Source organism: Salvelinus namaycush, chromosome 8, assembly GCF_016432855.1.
Source record: "Salvelinus namaycush isolate Seneca chromosome 8, SaNama_1.0, whole genome shotgun sequence".
NCBI lineage: Eukaryota > Metazoa > Chordata > Actinopteri > Salmoniformes > Salmonidae > Salvelinus > Salvelinus namaycush.
Window position 1 is genome coordinate 8,809,799 of NC_052314.1, and position 18,131 is coordinate 8,827,929.

General features: G+C 45.0%; 1 protein-coding gene across 1 annotated transcript in view; it reads left to right on the forward strand.

The window, feature by feature from the left end:
• The first annotated feature begins 8,368 nt into the window (after positions 1-8,368).
• The window catches only part of LOC120052370 (receptor-type tyrosine-protein phosphatase eta-like), a 109,762-nt gene continuing 99,999 nt past the window's right edge, over positions 8,369-18,131 (forward strand). The window contains exon 1 of the mRNA XM_038999231.1: positions 8,369-8,611. Coding sequence (XP_038855159.1) covers positions 8,546-8,611 — 66 coding nt within the window. The 5' untranslated portion in view covers positions 8,369-8,545. The remainder of the gene's footprint in view (positions 8,612-18,131) is intronic.

The following is an 18,131-nucleotide window of genomic DNA, read 5'->3' on the forward strand; positions in this document are numbered from 1 at the left end:
ACTCTTTAGAGTTTTTAAATAGTCTAGAAATGCAGTAAATAAAAACGTTTAAACTAATTTACTACATATATACACAATTTAAAAACTCTAAAATGCGATTTGGAGAACAGCAACAACAAGCTAAATTGAATCCAGTCATTATCATCTTAGCTGCTGTAGTTTCATTCACCTCAAACACGTCATACAGCAATTAGGCTAGCTGCTACGCCCTAGCTCAGCACCGGCATTAGAAACTCTAGTGTAGTTTCATGTCAAGTCAAGCAGTTACCTAGCGTCCTAGACATCTACAGCCATCTTCAACCTCTGCATTGTTTTGATAGAAAAGTCACGCTGTTCACCTGCCATTCTGAGGCATCCGCATGGTGCTAAAACATGCTCCCTACCCTACTACTGGTAAACACAGAGCTTGTCCGCCCGCTCTGAGAGGTCTGCATGATCCTAAAGCCACCCCCCTAATACTGTTAAACTGAATTTGCCTTTTAATTGGAATTGGAGTGATTTTAGTAACCTTTTTTAAATTGTTGGTGTTGAGCTAGTGACTGCCATACTCTGCCATACAATTTAACACCCCTGGTTGATCCCTCATGATCTAAAAGAAGAAGATAGTTCAATAGATAATATATAGATAAATAAATATTAATAAATATGCATTATTTATTTAATAATAAATAGATAAGAGAAGATAGTATAATAACAGAATATAACTCTACTTGTCTTAGTCTAGATGATACTGTAAGTGTAGTCCTGACCCCTTCGAGACACCCCGGGACACGTGTGGCCCTGACCCCTTCGAGACACCTCTGGACACGTGTGGTCCTGACCCCTTCGAGACACCCCGGGACACGTGTGGCCCTGACCCCTTCGAGACACCTCTGGACACGTGTGGTCCTGATCCCTTCGAGACACCCCGGGACACGTGTGGTCCTGACCCCTTCGAGACACCCCGGGACACGTGTGGCCCTGACCCCTTCGAGACACCTCTGGACACGTGTGGTCCTGGTCCCTTCGAGACACCCCGGGACACGTGTGGTCCTGACCCCTTCGAGACACCCCGGGACACGTGTGGCCCTGACCCCTTCGAGACACACCGGGCCACGTGTGGTCCTGACCCCTTCGAGACACCCCGGGACACGTGTGGTCCTGACCCCTTCGAGACACACCGGGCCACGTGTGGCCCTGATCCCTTCGAGACACCCCGGGACACGTGTGGCCCTGACCCCTTCGAGACACACCGGGCCACGTGTGGCCCTGATCCCTTCGAGACACCCCGGGACACGTGTGGCCCTGACCCCTTCGAGACACCCCGGGACACGTGTGGTCCTGACCCCTTTCAAGACACCCCGGAACACATGTGGTCCTGATCCCTTCAAGACACACCGGGCCTTGTGTGGCCCGGACCCCTTTCAAGACACCCCGGAACACATGTGGTCCTGACCCCTTTCAAGACACCCCGGAACACATGTGGTCCTGACCTCTTTCAAGACACCCCGGAACACATGTGGTCCTGACCTCTTTGAGACACCCCGGAACACATGTGGTCCTGACCTCTTTCAAGACACCCCGGAACACATGTGGTCCTGACCTCTTTCAAGACACCCCGGAACACATGTGGTCCTGACCTCTTTCAAGACACCCCGGAACACATGTGGTCCTGACCTCTTTCAAGACACCCCGGAACACATGTGGTCCTGACCTCTTTCAAGACACCCCGGAACACATGTGGTCCTGACCTCTTTCAAGACACCCCGGAACACATGTGGTCCTGACCTCTTTGAGACACCCCGGTACACGTGTGGCCAGCAGCCACTATATATACCAAATTCCATTGTCTTCAGTATTTGCTCTGGAACCAGAGTGCTTTTGTTTCCTTTCCTCCTTTTTTCTTCTTTGAAGGAGGTCGAACATTCGACAGGTTGGCCTCTCAGGGTGATGTTTAAACTTGACCAGGGTCATACTCATTGGGATTGTGTTATTCTGTGAAGCTGTTTCAAACCAAAGCCAGTGTGTATGAAATATAATGTTCATTATCACATAGATAGGCTGCATACTACAATCAGTATTTAATTATGAAGAGAATCAGCAGCTTCCTGAACCAACAGAACTCTGTGCCTTTATTATGTGTGAGATAAAGAAGGCCATCTAGGCGTCGTCATGGAAGCACGCATGGAGGCACGCATTTACATTTTTTGTTACATTGAAGATTTGCTTTCATGGTGTGTTTTGCTTTTATCTTTGTGCCTCAGTGAACTCAATGCTTGGATGGGAAATACATGAGAGAGAGAGAAAGAGAGAGAGAGAGAGAGAGAGAGAGAGAGAGAGAGAGAGAGAGAGAGAGAGAGAGAGAGAGAGAGAGAGAGAGAGAGAGAAAGAGAGGTAGAGAGAGAGAGAGAGAAGAGAGAGAGCGAGGTAGAGAGAGAGAGAGAGAGATGAGATGAAAAAGAGGAAGTGACCGTGTGTGGCTGCATCGCCTGCTCAAGGGTTTTGAGGCAGAGGGTTTTTCTGTAGGTGTGAGTAGCTACTGAAACAAAGAAGTGGAAGTTGTCCTCATTAAGAGAAAATACTAATTTGTTGTATGCCAATGTAATATATTATACTTTTATAACTAGGATGTAGTATAGACTATTTGTAAATTCTACTCAAATCCTCGTCATTGAAATGTGTGGCCAGAATTATAGTAGGCAGTCTACATGGGCACATACTGGTTTCCATGTTGATTTACTGTATGTGACATGAGATGAACACTGGCACAAAATGGCTTCCTTGCTTAACCCAGATGACTGCTACACTCGTGGGGGATAAAAGGTGCTATGTAGAACCTAAAAGGGCTCTTCGGCTGTCCCCATAAGATAACCCATTCGAAGAACCCTTTTGGTTCCTGGTGGGGGATCCACCAGGAACCATAAGGGTTCTTCAAAAGGGTTCTTTTTGGGTTCTCCTAAGGGGAGAACCGAAGAACCCTTTGGGAACCATTTTTTCAAAGAGTGATGATGGAGCATACAATAACTTCCAATGTACAGAATGTAAAAATACAAGGCCTCATATGAGAATAAGCTCCTTGGGCCTAGGCAGAGTCATAGGTCAGTACATTGTTATTGTGTTTCTGCTTCCACCATGACAATCAGATACGAGTGATTCAACTGCACAGCCACAGACTGTCTGATCTGCAAGGAACCAGTCAACACCACTTCAGGTGGTGAATCTTCGCATCAGAACAATAGCATACAGTAACTCGTGTTTACACTAAGTCATTCTTCCCAGAACGCAGTCCTGTATTATGGGAATAGGTATGTGGATGCATCATTTGCATGGTAGTTCAGCCCTGGCTCCTGCCATACAGGGGTGCATCTGATTTGCATTGTGGCCTGTTTAGACGGAAGGAAGAAACTCACACAACGGAGGTGTTATATTTAGCCTTGGCCACTAACAAACACTGAGTCTTCACATGCACTGGATTGGAGGATATGGACAGTCTAGCTTTCCGTTAAATGTTCATTTGGGTGAAGCATCATCTGGCTCACAGACACAGACAGACCAACACAGATAAAACAAGTGTACAAGTGCACCCTTACATGCACTGTCACAGTCAAACACACACACACACACACACACACACACACACACACACACACACACACACACACACACACACACACACACACACACACACACACACACACACACACACACACACACACACACACACACACACACACACACACACACACACAAACAAACAAACATCATCTGGCTCACAGACACAGACAGACCAACACAGACAAAATGTATACATTACACATGCACCCTTACATGCACTGTCACAGTCAAACACACACTCCCAGCTCCAAATTCCCCAGTGGGATGTGAAAGGCTATTACAGTAACTTAGTGACCTCACCACTGTGTCCTAAAACAGAGTGACCACTCTCCTGTGGTCAACTGGTCATGTGCTCATGATGGTGGACAGAATCCCGTACAGAGAAAAGCTATGGAGAGGCAAGGAAGTGTATTGCTTGGCCATAGCATTGACAATATTTCACTTTGGGAAGACCCTCAGTGAATTTCATAAAAATAAAAATGGTGAAACATAAAAAAACAAAAAACATTTTTAGATAAACCTATACTAAATATAATCACATGTCACCAAATAATTGATCAAAACACACTGTTTTGCAATGAAGGTCTACAATAGCCTCAACAGTATTCTGTAGGGTAGCACCATGGTGTAGCTGGAGGACAGCTAGCTTCCGTCCTCCTCTGGGTACATTGACTTCAATACAAAACATAGGAGGCTCATGGTTCTCACCCCATTCCATAGACTTACACAGTAATTATGACAACTTTTGGAGGATGTTCTCCAACCTATCAGAACTCCTGCAGCATGAACTGACTGTCACGCCCTGGCCATAGAGAGGCTATAATTCTCTATTTTGGTTAGGCCAGGGTGTGACTAGGGTGGGCATTCTAGTTTCTTTATTTCTATGTTTTCTATTTCTTTGTTTTTGGTGGTTTTTGTGGTTCCCAATCAGAGGCAGCTGTCTATCGTTGTCTCTGATTGGGAATCATACTTAGGCAGCCTTTTTCCCACCTGTGTTTTGTGGGTAGTTATTTTCTGTTTAGTCTCTGTTACCTGACAGAACTGTTCACTTTTGTTTTGTTACTTTGTTCAAGTGTTTCTTTGATAAATAAAATCATGAACACTTACCACGCTGCGCTTTGGTCCACTCCTTCCGACGACAGGCGTTACACTGACATGTTGTCCACCCAATCAAAGGATCAGAGATTGAATTTAGCACTGAAAGCATAAGCTACAACTAGCTAGCACTGCAGTACATAACATGTGGTGAGTAGTTGACTCAAAGAGAGAAAGACAATAGTTTAACCGTTTTAAACAAATTAATTTAGTCTAAAATTAAGAAGCAAGAGAGAGAGATTTCATCCTTTTTTTAAATTTCAGTTTTACTTACTTAGCTAGTAAATGCAGCTATCTAGTTTAGCCTACTAAAACACCCTGCTCAAACAGAGGAATGCTATGTTAGCTAGCTGGTTATGACTATCCAACACAACACTGTAACTCTTCCAAGTCAAGGTAAGCTTTTAGTTTTACTAATTGATTGTCACCGGGGCCAGCTGGTGTAAATGCTTACTGACTATACACTGTAACATTACTGCATGATTGTAGCGGGTTTGCTAACGCGCCAGTTATTTTAGCTATGTTGACTATGACATTACTTTAGCTAATATGGTGACAACGATGTTATGATATGGTTTGGCTTGGAAAGGTGTTTTTCGCCTGGTCACATACAGCTGATGTGTTGTGCATTGAAGTCCACAAGTGAAGGGAACAGGTGAGAGGAGGAGAGCATGTAGATGCAAGAAGGAATACAACGTGGCTGCTATGAAAGAAAACGTGTGATCAGAGGTGAATTCACTCCGCCGATCCTGTTGAAAAGCATTTCTTAACGGAAGCAAACGATACGAAACGGAGATAGCAACTCTTGTATAGCAACTTGTTTGCAACTGTTGGACTAAATTATTACACCTTAGATCAGCTAGATGCACGCAAGAGTGTGCAAGGTGGTATTGAACATGTCACTGTCTGTGTGTGCACCTACGTTTAAACTTTCATTCATAGGCTAGGTTGTAGCAACCTCATGAGGGGTATAGGGATAATTTGTGTATCATGTAGTAGCCTAAACCTATCGCTGTTACTTTGAACTGGGTGAATGGAATATGAATGACTGTCATCCAATATGCTGTAATAGAAATAAGCACATGCTAATGAAAAAAATAAAATTGTCCTTCCTCATCTTAAAAGGCACCGTCCGCCGCTGCTCTCAACTGTAGTCCAGAAAACACAGCTATGTAGGCAGATTACCCACTTTTCCTTATTAGTCTATTGATTTGGCTATCTGCATAACAGAAATAGAATGAATGTGTATGCTTAGCCCATGAATTCAAAACTGTCAAGCAATAATTTGACTGTCTGAAGCAACGACTGTATTTTTTTATGGCCCAGGCATCAATCACATGACACCATTCCTTCCTGTGTGAAGACTCAATAGTGCATTGAAGCCAAATGAAGTCGGTTAAGATGGCATTTCATGGAGACATAACATGTGCAGTTTGAGCTACTCCAGGAAGTGATGTTGCAGACTAGTTCAGTGCTGCCCCCTCTGAAGTTGTAACTCAAGTTGAAGACCGACCAGGATACTGCACATACTGTGTGAGATTTTAAAATAATCGGTTCAAGGACATGCATCTGGTGTATTAGAAGCAATTATTGGTATCATGATTGTTTTCTAAAACATTTTTATCTACACAAAGATTGACCAGGAAGATTAAAATTTTTCCATTTACTATAATGGGGAACCTGTTTTCTGCAAACAATGCGCCTGCAGGCCTTGAACTTCCGTGGCTTCAATGACAAGGGGAAGTCATTCTCCCCTGGTCTGAAGGAAGGGAGGGAGGGAGGGAGGGAGGGAGCAAGCGAGCGAGCGAGAGGGAAATATGTAAAAAGGGAAAGAGAGAGACACAGATAAAGAAAGAGAGAGAGAGACGCAAAGATTCATAAAGAGAATGAGAGAGAGACAGAGAGAGAGAGAGACCGAGAGCGAGACAGAGAGAAAGAGGCAGGAACAGAGACAGAGGGCAGTACTGATCTGGGGGGAATGATGGAACTTACTCAGACATCCTGGTGGACAGCGGTCACTGTGATGCATCCATCCATTCAGTCAGGAAGAAGATGAGCTCATCATGAGGAGATGAGGAGGCTTGGTTCTACAAACAGACACACACACACACTCACACACACATTTCAAATAGCATGACAAAATCAACTCAATGTCACTTCAAACTGAGTTTCTTTTAATCACGTTCAATCAAGCTGGTCTGAGAAGCAGATGTCTGTCTGTCAGAGGATGATGGGGACCCAGAATGAGGGGAGACCAGTGACAGAGTGGGCAGTTCAGTTGTCAAACACAAGTGGTGCTTAAAATAGTCCCTCAACATGTAATCATCAACGGAATTCAGATACATTAAGCAAGGGAGAATACTGAATACCTCCATGGACATAGATGAGGGTGTTAGGGGTTTGTTGGTAGGGTGTCTAAGGTAAGCATGACCGCTTTATGTTCTGGATAGGGTTAACACAATAGAAATCACATTGATATTATTTATACTGAACAAAAATATGAACGCAACATGCAACAATTTTACTAAGTTACAGGTCATATGAGGAGATCAGTCAATTGAAATAAATTCATCAGGCCATAATCTATGGATTTCACAAGACTGGGAATACATATATGCATCTGTTGGTCACAGATACCTTAAAAAATATGGGCCTCACAATGGGCCTCGGGATCTCGTCACAGTATTTTTGTGCATTCAAATTGCTATCAGCAAACTGCTCACCCACACGACGCCATACACGTGGTCTAAGGTTGTGAGGCCGGTTGGATGTACTGCCAAATTCTCTAAAACGACATTGGAGGCGGCTTATGGTAGAAAAATGAACATTTCATTCTCTGGCAACAGCTCTGGTAGACATTCCTGCAGTCAGCATGCCAATTGCCCGCTCCCGCAAAACTTGGGACATCTGTGGCATAGTGTTGTGTGACAAAACTGTACATTTTAGAGTGGCCTTTTAATGTCCCCAGCACAAGGTGCGCCTGTGTAATGATCATGCTGTTTAATCAGCTTCTTGATATTCCACACCTCTCAGGTGGGTGGAATATCTGGGCAAAGGAGAAATGCTCACTAACAGGGATGTAAACAAAATTGTGCACAACATTTTAGAGAAATAAGCTTTTTGTGCATATTTAAAATGTGTGGGATATTTTATTTCAGCTCATGAAACATTGAACCAACACTTTAAATGTTGCGTTTATATGTTTGTTCAGTGTATGTGGACATAGGTTTTTTTTATGTTCACTCAGATTGTTTTTTACAGAAGGTATTGATTTTTGTTTCGATAAACATTTGCCTTAGCTGTGCTTGGTATTGTTGCGAGACCCCATGGATGCATTCGTTAACCTTCTCTCACGGAGTTATTGGAAGAATGTGGGATGGCTACATTTCTGAATGACAGACTCCCACCCCAAAGTCCTCGCAGAGGAAAAGGGTGCGGTAACTTTAGCAACAGCATCGATGAAATGACGGCAGAGAACATTGACAGAGACCGATGATGAAATGACGGCAGAGAACATTGACACAGACCGATGGAGAAGAAGAAAAAGAGGGAGGCGCGTAGACAAGCTGACTGGAAGCTACAGGCATGCACAGAACTTTAACTTCTGAAAGTGACGCCACTGGCTACCGCTCCACCCCGTTACTTGCGACACAAAAAAGTTACTTCTTCCTATACACCACTGCTCATTTGGCGATCGGAGCCAGCGCAACGGTTTACAGGACCACACCAGCGACAAGGCTCAGCACATAGAATCAAAAGTAGAGGAGATTTTTTTTTCAAGAAAAGTAAAGTTTAGAAAATGCAAGTGCGCACTGGCAAGAAACGCGTGTGAAGTTTTTCAAAACTGTCCGGCATCATGAGCCGACTGTCGTGCTTCGGTGTTCTTCTCAGGACGTCTATTGTCCTATATCTGTTTCTCAAAGTAAGTGATTGATTTATATTTGACCAAAGAACATCTTGAAAATGTGTGTTTAGGTCTTTCTAAAAGCCACAATACTGTGTCATATATGAAGATGCCGAACAGTGCACCTGTCGCGCCAGGTAGGCTAACTGTTATTTTGTCGGCTCTATGTTAGCAGGTGGAAGCACAATTTCACGAACGCAGGCACTTTACTAGTCTGTATAGAAAGTATGTATCCATGCATTTATAAACTAATTGAATAGTAATAATAATGGATTTATTTCCGATTTTCTGTCAAATCCATTGTTAGTCGTTCAATTTGAACGTTTGGATAATTAATTCAGTATGTGGCAGTGTTTCTATTGTGCGATGAATAAGGTCTTGTTAGTATTGTAAGCAATGAGTGACTTCACATACACAGACTTCACGTATGAGTCCAACACTAAGGGTTCAGGAATGGAATGAGGACTGTGGATGTGTGTTAGTGAATGTGTTAGTGTTAGTGTGTGTGTGTGTGTGTGTGTGTGTGTGTGTGTGTGTGTGTGTGTGTGTGTGTGTGTGTGTGTGTGTGTGTGTGTGTGTGTGTGTGTGTGTGTGTCAGTGGAGACTCTTCAGAGGAGGAAGGGGAGGACCATCCTACTCAGTGAATTTCCTTTAAAAGAAATAGTGAAACATTAAATTGATCCTTTTTAGATTCAACTATACTAAATATATTCACGCCAACATATAAATTATTAAAACACACTGTTTTGCAATGAAGGTCTACAGTAGCCTCAACAGCACCCTCTAGGGTAGTACCAAGGTATAGCCGGAGGACGGCTATTTTCCGTACTCCTCTGGGTACATTGACCTCAATACAAAACCTAGGAGGCTCATGGTTCTCACTCCCTTCCATAGACTTACACAGTAATTCTAACGACTTCCGGAGTCTGTCCTCCAACCTATCAGAGCACTTGCAGTAGGCTTGGGCGGTATACGGTATACACCGTATACTGGCGAATTTGGAAAAAGCCACAGGATGGTTTTTCAATACCGTCAATACTGCTGAAACTATTTATTTAACGTTTTGTTTTCTACATTTGAATATTTGTAGATACTTTTTAAGTAAATACCTGCAGTCAACTTGTGCAATACGTTAGGAGATAAAGAACATTGCATTCTTCATTTTCAGCTGTCACATTACTATATAGCCTATGGTAGTCCCCAGTCATGTGTCACATGGTGTTTGTTTGCAAGCACACAACCATGAGAGACCAGAGCCTTGTGAGTCACTCACTGTCATGCGCCAGGTGATCTAAGTATAGTATGGAATTCACAGCTAAATGTTTGCCAGCTAGATATCTTATAACTATTACGTTAACTGTCTAAAATCTGCTAAATGCCCTGCAGTTGTGCATTTGGTTTGCTAATTTAGTAGCTAGTTCGCTATCTAGCTAAGTGTTTAGTGACTTCCAAAATCAAGCATGAGTTTGTAATAGCAGAGAATCCCCTCCTGGTTAATATTAGTTTTGTGCGTGCAGCAAACTGTGAGTAGCATTTTTCAGTTACTTTTATACTTTTATAGTTTAGGTCAGAAACTGTACAAAATGTTTGCAATGTGCTCGTTAGCATTTAGTTAGCATTCTCTATGAGAATTCCTTAATACTTGTTAGCATTTTGTTAGCATTCTGGTAAGTGATGTTTTTGGGCTTTAAATAGTAGTACTTTTTAAATAAATACCTGCAGTCAACTTGTGCACTAGGTAATAGATAAAGCAGATCGTGTTCATCATTTCGCCCATTAGATAATTTTTCATTATGATGCTTACCAGTACTAGTTTCCCAAAACAGCGGTTTGAGCACATGTGTTTGTTTACAAAGAAGCACAAAGAGCAAAATGGGAACTTGGTGAGGTGAGTCATCTCTGCAGTGCAACTTAAGTAAGGTGATCAAGTTACATTTGTATTAAATTCACTAATGTTTGCCAGCTATATATCTTATAACTTTTAAGTTAACTGTCTAAGATTTGCCAAATTAATTCTCTCCAGCTGGGTTTTGCTAACTTGCTAATGTTAGCTAACAGCAGCAGAGACATTCCCCTCCTGGATTAAGATTATATTTATGCTGCAAACTGCATTTTGAGATACTTGCATAACTTTACGAGCTGGGTTGTCGGTCCTAGTAGTAAATGTTTGCGTACACTTGTTAGCATATATGGAATTCTCCGGTATGAAAATCCCGTATTTCTTGTTAGCTGGGTGAATGGAATACATTCAATGACAGTTATCCAATATGCTGTACCATGCACATTAGATAAATGGTCCACCCTAATCGTGAGTGGCACTGACTGCCACTGGTGCGTGTGTATACGCGTACGCTTGTGTGTGTGTGTGTGTGTGTGTGTGTGTGTGTGTGTGTGTGTGTGTGTGTGTGTGACTGACTGACTGACTGACTGACTGACTGACTGACTGACTGACTGACTGACTGACTGACTGACTGACTGAGAGTGCTGTGCTGGTATCCTGACAGGTTCTCATTTATAATGTATAGACTACAGGAGTAACACTTCAGGTAGAGATGACAGAGAGTCATGGTTAACACTTTACATTGGCATATCACGTTCACGCATATCACGTTCCATAAACTGCGTATATAGACTATCTTATTACAGGATAATTACATAGGTTTAGGTCTACTGGTAGCTACTGTGGTATAACACGGAACCCAAACCGGCTGCGCGCATGCGCAATCGTGCATAAATTTATTTTGCCCCCCCACACCAAACGCGATCACGACACGCAGGTTAAAATATCAAAACAAACTCTGAACCAATGACATTAATTTGGGGACAGGTTGAAAAGCATTAAACATGTATGGCAATTTAGCTAGTTAGCTTGCATTTGCTAGCTAATTTGTCCTATTTAGCTAGCTTGCTGTTGCTAGCTAATTTGTCCTGGGATATAAACATTGAGTTGTTATTTGACCTGAAATGCACAAGATCCTCCACTCCGACAATTAATCCACACATAAAACGGCCAACCGAATCGTTTCTAGTCATCTCTCCTCCTTCTATGCTTTTTCATCTTTGAATGTATATGGTGATTGGCATCTACACTTCCATAGTATTACCACGACAACAGGCAAAACATTTAGTCTTTCAATCACCCACGTGCGTATAACCAATGAGGAGATGGCACGTGGGTACCTGCTTCTATAAACCAATGAGGAGATCGGAGAGGCAGGACTTGCAGCGCGATCTGCGTCAGAAATAGAAAGGCGTTCTATTTTAGCCCTTGGTATCGCAGACGCGCGTTGGCGCCCGCGAGCAGTGTTGGTGCAATAATTGAATAACATGGATTTCTAAATTTATTTTGCAACACTCGCGCACGCGACGTGTCCGTTCTGGTCAGCATGTAAGACTGATATCGCAGTGATGTGATGTTATACTTTGTAAGTGATAGTGCGGTATTTAGGACACAGCATTTGAAATACTTGGGTGACAAGCTGTGGTTTGGTGTTTCCTCCCAGCCTAACAGGTTAAAGGTGATGAGGAAGGGATGTGGTAAGGCGATGCCTTAATGATACCATGCCAACTTCTATGAAGAGTACACACAGTGGTCAGTAATGGGAACAAGCCATGGTACATTTGCAAAACAGACATTTAACCCTGCTACTGTAACACAGGAAGAAGAGGGGAACTGCAAAATATTTAACGGGTAGATATCACATGGGAAGTTGACACAATCTGTCGATCAGTATATGCGTTCTGCTAACTATTTGAAGGGGTAGAAGAAAAAGGAGAAATGGAAGTGCTGAGAGGAGTGAAAGAGCTCTGGGAGGAATGTACTGTTGGTCCACGGTTTCTTTCCAAAGAGGATTGTGCGAATAGTGATTGGCTGTATGATAATTTTAGGGAAGCTTTATTTTAAACAACAACATTTTGGATATAGGGTTATTGGTTGAACAGAATTCTTCACTGATATTGTCAGATACTCCTGCACTGTTGGAGCTAGGAACCCAAGCATTTAGCTACACCCGCAATAACATTTGCTAAAAATATGTGACCAATAACATTTGATTTGATTTGATATTACTTCACATAAACTCCATGTTTCTCTCTCCCATTAGCCTTAGATCTTTTACAGTCATTAAGGAACAATGTTTGAAATTAGGAAAAGCTGTGAGAAATAGAAGCCTACTATTGCATCCATTTGAAAGAGCACTCTATGCTGGCCCCTGGGGAATTGTGAAAGGCTTTGACATTAGGATCCTTATGTGGTTGAGAACGGGGCCCTATTGATAGCTCTCTGATCCTGCTAAATGGTGGTGTGTGTGTCTGTGGGAGTGTGTGTGTGTGTGTGTGTGTGTGTGTGTGTGTGTGTGTGTGTGTGTGTGTGTGTGTGTGTGTGTGTGTGTGTGTGTGTGTGTGTGTGTGTGTGTGTGTGTGTGTGTGTGTGTGTGTGTGTGTGATAGAACAGCGTCTGACAGTGCCACCAAAGGGCTGAACTATCAAATCAAATCAAATTTTATTAGTCACATGCAACAGGTGTAGTAGACCTTACAGTGAAATGCTTACTTACAAGCCCTTAACCAACAGTGCGGGGGCACCGTTTAGTTGAGGTAGTATGTACATGTAGGTAGAGTTAATTAAAGTAGGGTCGAAAAAAACGCACACCTATTTAGGCGAGGTGCTGGCTAGCGGAGTAGAACACTTAAAGGAGAGCCGCTTTAATTAAAGTGACTATGCATAGATGACAGCATAGAGTGGCAGTGGTGTGGAGAGGGGAGAGAGGAGGGGGGGAGGGGTTGGGCAATGAAAATAGTCTGGGTAGCCATTTGACTAGATGTTCAGGAGTCTTATGGCTTGGGGGTAGAAGCTGTTTGGACCTAGACTTGGAGCTCCGGTACCGTTTGCCGTGTGGTAGCAGAGAGAACAGTCTATGACTAGGGTAGCTGGAGTCAATGACAAGTTTTAGGGCCTTCCTCTGACACTGTTTGGTATAGAGGTCCTGGATGGCAGGAAGCTTGATGTAGTGGGCCGTTCACACTACCCTCTGTAGTGCCTTGCAGTCGGAGGCCGAGCAGTTGCCATACCAGACAGTGATACAACCAGTCAGGATGCTCTCAATGGTGCAGCTGTAGAACCTTTTGAGGATCTGAGGACCCATGCCAAATCTTTTCAGTCTCCTGAGGGGGAATAGGTTAATGGACCATGTTAGTGTTTTGGTGATGTGGACAACCAAGGAACTTGAAGCTCTCAATCTGCTCCACTACAGCCCCGTTGATGAGAATGGGGGCCGTGCTCGGTCCTCCTTTTCCTGTAGTCCTCAATCATTTACTTTGTCTTGATCAGGTTGAGGGAGAGGTTGTTGTCCTGGCACCACACGGCCAGGTCTCTGACCTCCTCCCTATAAGCTGTCTCGTTGTTGTTGGTGATCAGGCCTACCACTGTTGTGTCATCGGCAAATTTAATGATGGTGAGTCGTGGAGTTGTGCCTGGCCGTGCAGTCATGAGTGAACAGGGAGTACAGGAGGGGGCTGAGCACGCACCCCTGAGGGGCCCCTGTGTTGAGGATCAGCGTGGCATATGTGTTGTTACCTACCCTTACCACCTGGGGGAGGCCCGTCAGGAAGTCCAGGATCCAGTTGCAGTGAGAGGTATTTAGTCCCAGGGTCCTTAGCTTATTGATGAGCTTTGAGGGCACTATGGTGTCGAACGCTGAGCTGTACTCAATGAATAGCATTCTCACATAGGTGTTCCTTTTGTCCAGGTGGGAAAGGGCAGTGTGGAGTGCAGTAGAGACTGCATCATATGTGGATCTGTTGGGGGGGTATGCAAATTCCAGTGGGTCTAGGGTTTCTGGGATGATGGTGTTGATATGAGCCATGACCAGCCTTTCAAAGCACTTCATGGCTACAGACGTGAGTGCTACGGGTCGATAGTCATTTAGGCACGTTACCTTAGTGTTCTTGGCACAGGGACTATGGTGGTCTGCTTGAAACATGTTGGTATTACAGACTCGGACAGGGAGAGGTTGAAAATGTTAGTGAATACACCTGCCAGTTGTTCAGCGCATGCTCGCAGTACACGTTCTGGTAATCCGTCTGGCCCTGCGGTCTTGGGAATGTTGACCTGTTTAAAGGTCTTACTCACACCGGCTGCGGAGAGCGTGGTCACACAGTCTTCCGGAACAGCTGGTGGTCTCATGCATGTTCCAGTGTTATTTGCCTCAAAGCGAGCATAGAAGTAGTTTAGCTCGTCCGGTAGGCTCATGTCACTGGGCAGGTCTTGGCTGTGCTTCCCTTTGTAGTCTGTAATGGTTTGCAAGCCCTGCCACATCCGACGAGCGTCAGAGCCGGTGTAGTACGAGTCGATCTTAGTCCTGTATTGTCACTTTGCCTGTTTGATGGTTCGTCGGAGGGCATAGCGGAATTTCTTATAAGCTTCCATGTTAGAGTCCCGCTCCTTGAAAGCGGCAGCTCTAGCCTTTATTAGCAGTGATGATGATGGTGATGATATTGGTGATTATGGTAATGATCATGGTAAGGAGTGGGATGAAGAGGGGGATGATGATGGGGATGATTATGGTGATGATGATGCTAATGAGGGGGATTATGATGGGGATGATGATGGTGATCATGGTGATGATAATGATGGTAATGATGGGGATGATGATGTTAAGCATGGGGATGATGATGGTGAGGATGGTGGTGGTGATGATGATGGTGTGGTGATGGTAATGATGATAATGGCGATGATGGCGATGATGATGGCGATGATGATAATGATGATGATGGTGATGATAATGGTGATGATGATGGTGATGATGATGATGGCGATGATATTGGTGATTATGGTAATAGGTGGGATGGGGATGATGATGGTAATGATGATGGGGATGATAATGGGGATGATGATAATGATGATGGTAATGATGGTGGGGACAGGTAAGATGTCTCAGAGGAGGGCAGGTTTGTGTTTCACAGCTCAAAGGACCCTGGGGTCGAGAGGCCATCCCCATCCCTTCTGTGCCCTCCTCTCTCCTACCGTTTCCATCTCTGTGGCCTCCTCTCTGCTACAGTTTCCATCTCTGTGCTCTCCTCTCTCCTACCGTTTCCATATCTGTGCTCTCCTCTCTCCTACCGTTTCCATCTCTGTGGCCACCTCTCTGCTACAGTTTCCATCTCTGTGCTCTCCTCTCTCCTACCGTTTCCATCTCTGTGCTCTCCTCTCTCCTACCGTTTCCATCTCTGTGGCCTCCTCTCTGCTACAGTTTCCATCTCTGTGGCCTCCTCTCTCCTACCGTTTCCATCTCTGTGCTCTCCTCTCTCCTACCGTTTCCATCTCTGTGCCCTCCTCTCTCCTACAGTTTCCATCTCTGTGCTCTCCTCTCTTCTACCGTTTCCATCTCTGTGCTCTCCTCTCTCCTACCGTTTCCATCTCTGTGCCCTCCTCTCTCCTACAGTTTCCATCTCTGTGCTCTCCTCTCTCCTACCGTTTCCATCTCTGTGCCCTCCTCTCTCCTACCGTTTCCATCTCTGTGCCCTCCTCACTCCTACAGTTTCCATTTCTGTGTCCTCCTCTCTCCTACAGTTTTCATTTCTGTGCCCTCCTCACTCCTACAATTTCCATCTCTGTGCCTCCCTCTCTCCTACCGTTTCCATCTCTGTGCTCTCTTCTCTCCTACCGTTTCCATCTCTGTGCTCTCCTCTCTCCTACAGTTTCCATCTCTGTGGCCTCCTCTCTCCTACAGTTTCCATCTCTGTGCTCTCCTCTCTCCTACCGTTTCCATCTCTGTGCCCTCCTCTCTCCTACCGTTTCCATCTCTGTGCCCTCCTCTCTCCTACCGTTTCCATCTCTGTGCTCTCCTCTCTCCTACCGTTTCCATCTCTGTGCTCTCCTCTCTCCTACCGTTTCCATCTCTGTGCTCTCCTCTCTCCTACGTTTCCATTTCTGTGCCCTCCTCTCTCCTACCGTTTCCATCTCTGTGCCCTCCTCTCTCCTACAGTTTCCATCTCTGTGCTCTCCTCTCTCCTACCGTTTCCATTTATGTGCCCTCCTCTCTCCTACCGTTTCCATCTCTGTGCCCCCCTCTCTCCTACCGTTTCCATCTCTGTGGCCTCCTCTCTCCTACCGTTTCCATCTCTGTGCTCTCCTCTCTCCTACCGTTTCCATCTCTGTGCCCCCCTCTCTCCTACCGTTTCCATCTCTGTGGCCTCCTCTCTCCTACCGTTTCCATCTCTGTGCTCTCCTCTCTCCTACCGTTTCCATCTCTGTGGCCTCATCTCTCCTACCGTTTCCATCTCTGTGCCCTCCTCTCTCCTACCGTTTCCATCTCTGTGCTCTCCTCTCTCCTACCGTTTCCATCTCTGTGCCCTCCTCTCTCCTACAGTTTCCATCTCTGTGCTCTCCTCTCTCCTACCGTTTCCATCTCTGTGGCCTCCTCTCTCCTACCGTTTCCATCTCTGTGGCCTCCTCTCTCCTACCATTTCCATCTCTGTGCCCCCCTCTCTCCTACCGTTTCCATCTCTGTGGCCTCATCTCTCCTACCGTTTCCATCTCTGTGCTCTCCTCTCTCCTACCGTGTCCATCTCTGTGCCCTCCTCTCTCCTACAGTTTCCATCTCTGTGCTCTCCTCTCTCCTACCGTTTCCATCTCTGTGCCCTCCTCTCTCCTACCGTTTCCATCTCTGTGCCCTCCTCACTCCTACAGTTTCCATTTCTGTGCCCTCCTCTCTCCTACAGTTTCCATTTCTGTGCCCTCCTCACTCCTACAATTTCCATCTCTCTGCCCCCCTCTCTCCTACCGTTTCCATCTCTGTGCTCTCTTCTCTCCTACCGTTTCCATCTCTGTGCTCTCCTCTCTCCTACAGTTTCCATCTCTGTGGCCTCCTCTCTCCTACAGTTTCCATCTCTGTGCTCTCCTCTCTCCTACCGTTTCCATCTCTGTGCCCTCCTCTCTCCTACCGTTTCCATCTCTGTGCCCTCCTCTCTCCTACCGTTTCCATCTCTGTGCTCTCCTCTCTCCTACCGTTTCCATCTCTGTGCTCTCCTCTCTCCTACCGTTTCCATCTCTGTGCTCTCCTCTCTCCTACCGTTTCCATCTCTGTGGCCTCCTCTCTCCTACCGTTTCCATCTCTGTGCCCCCCTCTCTCCTACCGTTTCCATCTCTGTGGCCTCCTCTCTCCTACCGTTTCCATCTCTGTGCTCTCCTCTCTCCTACGTTTCCATCTCTGTGCCCTCCTCTCTCCTACCGTTTCCATCTCTGTGCCCTCCTCTCTCCTACAGTTTCCATCTCTGTGCTCTCCTCTCTCCTACCGTTTCCATTTCTGTGCCCTCCTCTCTTCTACCGTTTCCATCTCTGTGGCCTCCTCTCTCCTACAGTTTCCATCATGAGGTTTTAAGTTTGTGAGACTTGCTGGCATGATAGATGATAATAGATAAATGTGAGATTGTGTTTTCATATTGAAATGCTGAAAATGTATGTAGTAAAAGCAGAAGGGAAGTTGACATTCAAACAGGGAACTTAACTGGTTCACCTGTTCCAGTATCAAGCATCAATC